The 8,317-nt window shown below is 40.4% G+C and overlaps 1 protein-coding gene across 1 annotated transcript; it reads right to left on the bottom strand.

Moving 5' to 3' along the window:
- Positions 1-76: 76 nt before the first annotated feature.
- Positions 77-7,912, bottom strand: LOC109704039 (enhancer of mRNA-decapping protein 4-like). Its single transcript, XM_020224779.1, has 13 exons — positions 7,265-7,912; positions 6,816-6,890; positions 6,669-6,718; positions 6,432-6,588; positions 6,094-6,312; positions 5,485-5,613; positions 3,713-5,182; positions 2,797-3,156; positions 2,572-2,691; positions 1,934-2,104; positions 1,390-1,551; positions 1,019-1,144; positions 77-635 (listed from the first exon to the last, which is right to left on the bottom strand). The coding sequence occupies exons 1-13, from the start codon at positions 7,910-7,912 to the stop codon at positions 327-329; spliced, it is 3,996 nt and encodes a 1,331-aa protein (XP_020080368.1). The 3' UTR covers positions 77-326.
- Positions 7,913-8,317: the final 405 nt, after the last annotated feature.

Genomic DNA, 8,317 nt, shown 5'->3' with positions numbered 1-8,317 from the left:
GAACTATCCATTACGAATGTTTTGAGTCTTTTAATCATCAGTAAATGTGCAGATTATATACAGATTTAATTACGAATTAAAACAAAAAGTTACTCACCAAATTATTTTTAAAACACATTTGAAACAAACTAAAAGACAATTGCAGTCCCCGGGTCTAATGTACACTAGACAACAACACAAACCTCTGTTCCTCATCTCCCCTCTACATTTAGTATTATCCTCATCTTCTTTTCTTTTGTTTTTTTTTCGTTTTTCCCTGTACAATCTTTAACCAATGCCTAATATTTGGCACACTAATAAATAAGAGAACAAGGATTAATTGGAGATCATTTACAGCTCAATAATACAGAGTTTACAACGTGCATTAATAGACGAATGTTGGACGATTCGGCGGGCGTGACAGTCGGGAGCGATCTTTGGTGACCAAGTATGTTGTAGACTTGCTCGAATATCGGCCGTACGTGGAGTGAGATCATCGGGTCCGACGGATTGATCGCAACAGCAACATCCGTCATCCACGCGACCTTCCGGGACGTGTCGTTGGCGATATCGCATGCTAGCTGCTGCAGAAGGGCCAGTAGAACTCCTTGGTTTAAACAGAGAGGAACAGTGGAACATATTTTCCGCAAATCAACCTGAAAAAAGAAAATTTAAAAAAAATGGAAGGAATAAGCGAATGATACATCACAAAAGCAGATGGTTCGGCGTGAAAACATATTCCTACAGTGCAGACTTTCATAATTGTTGACGACGCCTTCATTTACATGTTTTGTTTTTACATTATTTCATCGAGTTCTGTCAAACTTAATCAGTCTCTTCAAATTGTTACAGATTATGTTGTTTAATTTTCAGGGAACTAAGTAAAAACATTACAAAGCAGGTTAAGCCACAGCGGAGTTATCGGAAATAAACTACATTAGTTGATGGTTCAGATCCAAAAACCTCAAGTGCATGGATCTTCTTATTTGGGTGAGTAAATATTTTTTGCTGTGTATTTAAGGGAAGAGGGGTAGGATACCTGAGAACATAACCAAGACACTATGGAGACATCGCTTCTTTGAAGAGCGGACATGAAAGCTTCCTCGTACTTGTGTTCGGAGATCAGTCTGCTTAACTCCCTTTTTGGGTCCGGTGGCGTCTCAGCCTGATGAATAGACAAGGCATGCTAATATACATTGGCATATCACACAGGGGCCTAATTTTTGCAAATTATAATATGCATCGAGAATAAGGCCATATATCACTCTGCTCATAGGTCATCATGGGTTAAAATGTTGGTTGAAAAATTTCTGGGGCTAATATGAGAATAATGATGCTTATAGCGAGTTTATTGCACTTTAGTTAATGAATAAGAAGAGGAAAGAGGAAAAAACGGAAACCGATTAGTACCATATCAGGACGAGCGGCTATAAGGCCATTGTTCGTCTGCACAGCAATGGGGTTTAGCGCTTTGGTGTTTCCTGCTGCAACAAGAGCCAAAAGCTTGCGCTGGCCATCAACTAACTCAGCAGTGAAACTTTGGGTAATTGATGATGCAGAGTTAATAGCATCCTGCAGAAGACAAGCAAAATTAGGTTGACAAGCATTAGTCACCGAAGTAGTTGAAATATAATAAGGAGATATTTATATATGTATCCCTGCAAGATCTGAATTTTCGTACATCTGTGAAAAACTTAAATTTTCATACCTTGAAAAATACCCATCTTTCAAAGACTCGTTCTAAAACGAAACCAGTTATTTCCTGAATTTGATGACTCCACACAACTTGGGGCATCTTTTGTAAGAAACTGACTATTGAGAAGTACATTCGTAAATTAACATTTAGAGGTGTGTATGCAAATATATGGTTTTGGTTTTCCATGGATACATGTAGAAGGCCCTAGATAATAATAGCTCAATGTAGAGTTATTCACGCTAAAAACTTTGTGCTTACCCTTAAAGCGATTGCAAGTGGAGTATGTGCCGCCTCAAGTTGCTGCTGAGCAGCAGTAGCACGTTCAGACATGCCTTTCCGGAATGCTGCATCAATTTGCTCAAACGTCGATTTGCAAGCTTGCTCAAATGCAGGAATAACTGATGATTCCAAAGAAGATTTTAATGCATCCTGTGTGTGAATGAATAGAAACAACGACCTTTAGATACTAATTAGACATCTCCATCAAAGAGAGCAGCTAGTGTGTAGTTACTGTAAGAAAGCATTTTCAGCACATGAGATGAAAAAGATTAATGCTTTTCTTAGTTTGCCAAAAATGCAAAGCATTAGAACAAATGGTTTTAGCTCAAAGGATTAGATACTAAGGGCCGTTAGACCTTGTTAGAGCTTCTACAGAAGTTTTATTTGAGTAAAGCTATTTGAAGAAGCAATGATAGTTTTTTTTATTAAAATCTCCACTAAAGCTTCTCACTGTTCTTTCCACCACTGCAAAACTTCACACTAGTTGTTAACCATCCGAACATTTTCTACGAGCCTATACTTTCTAGAGGAGAAAGAAGCTATTCCAGAAAGTAGGGAATTTGTCAGAATCCATGAAACCAAGACACACAATAGAATTTTTTGTAAAACTATAGCACCTGAAGAGCTTGTTTGCCTGACGTTTGAAATTGTGTTTGGATTTGCCTTGTGAGCGAAACTTCGAGCTTTGAATTCAAGGATTTGTCCAACTGATTCACCGCCTTATCCACCACCCCTCTCTAAAAAAGAAAGGATCGATGAGACAAAATGTTTCATAAAAGAGATTTTCCTATATCACTAAATTAAAGCTGAGATATCAGACATGAGCACAATTTAAACAAAACCTGAAATGAATCAGCTACAGCAGAAGATATAGCCTTCTCTATAACCGGTGTGAGCGCACGAGCTACAATCGGTCCCAGAGCCGATATTTCCTTCTTTAATGCCCTCTCCAACAAAGAGGGCAGATCCTTGTTAATACAGTTTGTGATTACATTAGCTATGTGCTGCAAACGATCCTTCTCAATCTTCTCACGTTTTGCATTTTCCTCTTGAAAGCGGGCCCACAAAGCGTCGAAATTAGCCTTGACAGATTTTTCCATGCTACGGCCTAATGCTGCCTCTATTCTTTTTCCTTCTTTGGCAACAGGCACAGCAACCATATCACTTAATTTCATCTGCATGTCCTTTTGCATTGTAATAAGCTGCAAAATAGCCTATGTCAACAAGTAAATAGCTAAAAAAAAGCCTAGACAGGAGATACACGAATAAATTAAGTTCCCTGTAAATTTCAAGGCTACATTTAGAAATATAAAAATTAGCAGTCATATCCTTGAATCACCAGGCCTTATTTCATCTTCGCAGTTTTTAATATGGTTTGGACAACAGTAAGGAATACATGTTTCAGAGCAGAGATGATATCCCTATGATATAATTCACCGCAACTACTAATCCAACAGAACTGTGCGTACATTCTGAGTAAATCAAGATTAGATTAATGCCAAAAGATATCTGACACATTGTTTCTGACAAGGAAAGGATTAGCAATTAAATCCTTTGTGTGTACTAGCTCAACTATGATTAGAAAGGAAACCTTGTGAGGACCATTTGTGGTAAAAATCACAATAGGCAATTTTTAAACTTCTCATATGAGCTACAAGCCTACAACCTACAAGTGAATTATCAAGTAAACTAGTCTATTATTTACGATTCTGACTGAATGAACATATCCATGATAAATCATGCCATCAGTCCAGTCACCTGGTTAAGGGCATCTTGAACAGCCGAAATTTGGGGGAGAGCAACATCACTCAAAAAAACAATTTCTCTGTTGCCTGGTTCATTTACTGAATCAGTAGAGTTATAAGGGCTTGAGGAGGGAGACTGTGTACTGGGAACTTGAGACTTCTTTACTTTCTGCTCCTCTTTATCGAATAAAAGAGAATCTGAAGCTGTAGCAACAGCAGATTCTTCAAATTTCTCAGGCATGTCTTTTGAGCTGTCTTTATCTGCTTCCCAACCGGTAACAGAAGAATGTTCCAATGACTCGCTAATAGCACTATCCTCTGCAAAGCGTGATTCTTCCACACGGTGAGTGTCTGTCAAAAGCGGACCCCTATTCGCCATCTGACTATTGGATTCTAAAGATTTTGGCAATTTCTCATTATTCTCCTCTTGTAAAACTTCAGGTATTTTCCTTCCATCAAGCTCCAAATTTTCATTTGATCTACTCTTCTCCACAACTTTAACTTCCACCCCTGCCCGCTTATTGTTGTTATCAGCAACAACACCTTGAATTTTTTCTTCCTCACATTTCAGTCCTTGGTTAACATGATTGTCTTCAGAAGAAGAAATGGCACCAGACAAGATCTCTGAGGGAGTTACTAGGTGTGTTGTGTTGCCACCAACCTTAAACATCACATGGGTAGCTGGAACAAATGAAGTATCAGTTTGATTTTGACCAGCACTAGTTTCATCTTTTCCTGACTTATTATTTACAGAAGATACATCAGATGCGCTAGTAATAAGAGTGTCATGATCACCAAGTGATTGTCCTTGCTCAGAACCTTGTGAAGAGCTTTTCAGGGAAGGTAGTCTTCCTGAAGGGCCGAACAGCAAAGGAACAGGCGAGGTCGTAATTTCAGTAGCACTAGCATCTGCTGAAAGGGTACTAGTGATAGTTTTCTCATTAGAACAATCAATCGGTGAAGGCTTCAACAAAGGACTTCCTAAAGAAGGCTCAGCCACTCCTCCTGAATTGGATTTGTTAGAAATATGAGAATAAGAAGGATCTCTCTTTATTCCAGCATTATCGATTGGTGGAGGCAAACATACTGCTAAATCCAGTGCATACTGCTGAATAGCCATTGTTTGTACACAGTAAAGCTGAACCACTTGTTCCCCATCAAGGCAATCACTGTTTGCAGTGAGACTCAATATAGGCATTGCAACAGTAAAGTCTGCTATATAGTCCATGCGTGTAGAAGCTGGACATGGACTGTAGTCGATATGAATTGCATATATTGCATTCTTTTTGGCATTTGCAAGTATTAGGAGGCTTGTTCGAGGCAAAATCACCACTTGATTGAAAAATGCCTCCTCAAGCTGAGACTCGGAAGTGCTTCTCAATTCTAGCGTTTGATTACACCACCATGATTCAGAATCACTCGGCAATAGCCATCCTTCATCACTTGTGGAAGCCCAAATTTTCACTTCTCTGCTTAGTGGACCCTACAACATAAATTGGGGATAGTTAGATTAATTCTTAGTTCCAAGTTCACTACTCGGCATAGTGGACCCTCCAACATAAAAAGGAATAATAAGACCAATGCATGTTTTTTTTTTTTCATCCATGAAATAAACATCATATATATACTTTTTTCATCCATGAAATAAACACAATATTTTGAACACCAAAATAAGAACAGAAAATAACGATAACAAAGGGCATGTCTCAAAAGTGTCAATAATAAAGAGGCCTTGACAAAATTAATAATCTGCTAGAAATCTCATAGAATTATAAGAATTCGTACTGCCGTAACAAGATTAATGTGATCAGGCCGATCAGGTGACGTCAGAAATGCGACTGAGTTGACAGCTTGGCCATCATGTGGCCTCAGTGTAGAAAGAGCCACTGCTTTGCGTTCATCCCATATCTTTACCTGTGGTATAGATGGAAATTTACAATAAATCACAACGTTATTAAAGCATTGCAGATCATGGTCTTTTCCATAAGTTAGACATGAAAAGCTACTTAACACAGTCTAATTGCCATATTTTCTGGGAAAAATAATTTGATCTAGGAATTTCAGATGAGGTTTACTAGAACTAATTTTGCCACTTATGTAACGAAAAACTCCTTATATTCTCAAGCTTCACTGGCCTTCCACAAGGCAAATATTATGAACACGTAGAAAATCAATTTAACAAAAATACGTTAACATTTTCCAAGAAAGCAAGAAAGGCTACTTTCCACCACAGGGTGACCAAGTAACCTAGCTGGATTTATCCAAAGATATTTCCAGTCCAAGAAAATGATGTGGCCAAAAAAATAGAAAAAAAGAAAATGATAGTTTAGGAACTTCGATTTCCTGTAGAACATACACCAAGCAATTACAGTCTAGTTAAACAGAAGTACAAACCGTGCCATCTTTTGATGCTGAAGCTAATCGAGTTGTCATCCACTGAGAAATAGATAAATCTGTCACATCTCCATCATGTTTACCAATAAGCTGCACTCCATCTATCAGTTTCTCAATAGGGCATTTAAGAGGTTCTTCAGCGCTAAATCCTTTTCCTCTCCCCACTTTTATTGTGTCAATCTTTAGCACGATGCTCCCAATCCCAACAAACAAAATCTCCTGTAAATGTAATATGAATTTTGAAACAATTAGAATTATAAGCTCAATTTGAAGCATTGATTCAAGTGATCACAAATAAAGCATCAATATGACATTCAAGTTAAAGAAGGTAGCTTTACTTGTTTGTGAGAGTGCCAGCAGATTCTTGGATGATATGATTCTCCATCTCCTACAATCTGAATGGCAGTCACAATTTTTGCTGTTATTTGTGGCTTGTTTTCCTTGTCTGGTCCCTCATCAATCTTCCATATAAAGACCCTCCCATCAGCACTTGCACTGCAAAGGAAACAAGAAAATCGCTAAATAACAAGGACATGACAAGCAAGGATACAAGCAGATGATTTACAGAAAATAACCTTGCTAGAAGTTGAACATCTTCCGCAAAGAAAGCCATGTCCGTTACCCTCTGTAGAATGATAAATTCAGCCATCATTAAAAACTGTCTAGGCTGTCTAGGAAGTTCAGATGTTTCGTATCCAACAATAGTAAAATACAAATAAAACATGAGCAGAAGTTGCATATCCGATGAGAATACAAGCAGCATTAACCTCTTTCAGGAAGCATGGAAATAACAATTGCTAACCAAGATAATGACAGAGTATGAAGATGAAATCAATCACATGATTCAAATCAGGATAGTAAAATTCACATATACTAGAGCTATGATGCTTTCGCAAGTTCAAAAACCATCAAAGTCATAAAATCAGTTTCCACATTACAGTACCCGAGTTGATGATTTACACTGAACATCATCATCTAGAGACTCTCAAGTACTAGAATCGAATTTACTTACAGCAGACGTAAATCTTAACTTATAGTTTATCTTAAAAGACACACATCCTCAAAGTTGGGTTAAGAAGCCTCAAAAATGCAATAGAAACCTACCAAAAATGAACTTCGCCATGAATGAAGACTCCTCAAGGCGACTGGCTCAAAGTTGATGGAATTATACCTGAGTGTGTCCGAAGCAGCGATCTGAGCGCGCGTGTTGATGTTGAGCACCCGATTGTTCCCGGAGCTTAGCCCTACCGATATACGGACCATGTATCACGCAATCTGTCGGCCGAGGACGATGATCGCGGATCCGATGCTGTACTCGTGATTTCGGGTCACTCGGAGCTGAAGGCGGCTTCCGCCTCCCTGCATTCTCCAGCTCCACGTCAATGCAACGCCGCTTCCCGCCGCCGAGGCGCGCCCCCCGCGCGTTCTTCCGCATCAGCACCCTCCGCCGGTGATGGCGCCCGGCGGCGGCGGGGTCGACGGATTTCGAAGAAAGGACAGGGGCTTGAGAAACCGCCGATTCGATCGGTGAAGGCAGCAGTGAAGGCTGTTCGTGATGCGGGCACCAGGGCGATAGGGTTAGGGTTAGGCGTATAGGGGTTGCGGCGGGCGGGAGAAGGGGTGGAAGTGGTGGGGAATCGGCGGCCGGGTTGGCGGGGGCGTAGGAGATAGAGCGGTCAGCCAGTAGAGAGGTCGGGAGGCGGAGAGAGGCGGCGGAGGAGGCGGATGGGAGGCGGGTCGGGCCGGCGGCGAAGAAGTCGGTGGTGGCCGTCGTCGTCGTCGTCGTGTTCGTGTGGGGTTTTGAGGAGCTTCGAGGCATCGAATGGGGCGGGGTGGGAGGGAGTTACAGGGTGAGGACGCATGGGAGCTGCGGAGGAGCTATCGCGCGCCGGCTGCCGGTGAGGCGCAGCGCACAAGGCCTGTATAGAGAGAGAGAGAGAGAGTGGGGAGGACGATAGTAGGAGGAGGAGGAGAGAGAAGGGGTAAAAGCGAAATAAATTAATATTTAAATAAATTAAATAAATAGTAGTTGTTGGCGAGATTTAGAAATTAAAATTAAAAAAAAAAATTAAGAAACTGGGGATCCGCGTCGCATGTTCTACCGTTCTCACTCCCGGGAGAAGTTTAAATCGGTGCATGCACCCGGTGCACGGCTTGATCTTCATCACACCCTTCTAATTTTTCTTTTTCTTTTGCTTTCCATTATATTTAGCCAATTTGCATA

This window comes from Ananas comosus, unplaced genomic scaffold, assembly GCF_001540865.1.
Source record: "Ananas comosus cultivar F153 unplaced genomic scaffold, ASM154086v1, whole genome shotgun sequence".
NCBI lineage: Eukaryota > Viridiplantae > Streptophyta > Magnoliopsida > Poales > Bromeliaceae > Ananas > Ananas comosus.
This window is presented reverse-complemented; position numbering and strand designations above follow the sequence as displayed.

Bases quoted from the DNA above. Each gene is read 5' to 3' on its own strand.
- LOC109704039 (XM_020224779.1), bottom strand. From the start codon at position 7,912: ATGCCTCGAAGCTCCTCAAAACCCCACACGAACACGACGACGACGACG. The intron at 6,589-6,668 runs GTTATTTTCTGT...TTTCCTTTGCAG, and splicing joins GATGTTCAACTTCTAGCAAG to TGCAAGTGCTGATGGGAGGG. The intron at 1,552-1,933 runs GTAAGCACAAAG...TGTCTTCTGCAG, and splicing joins CACTTGCAATCGCTTTAAGG to GATGCTATTAACTCTGCATC.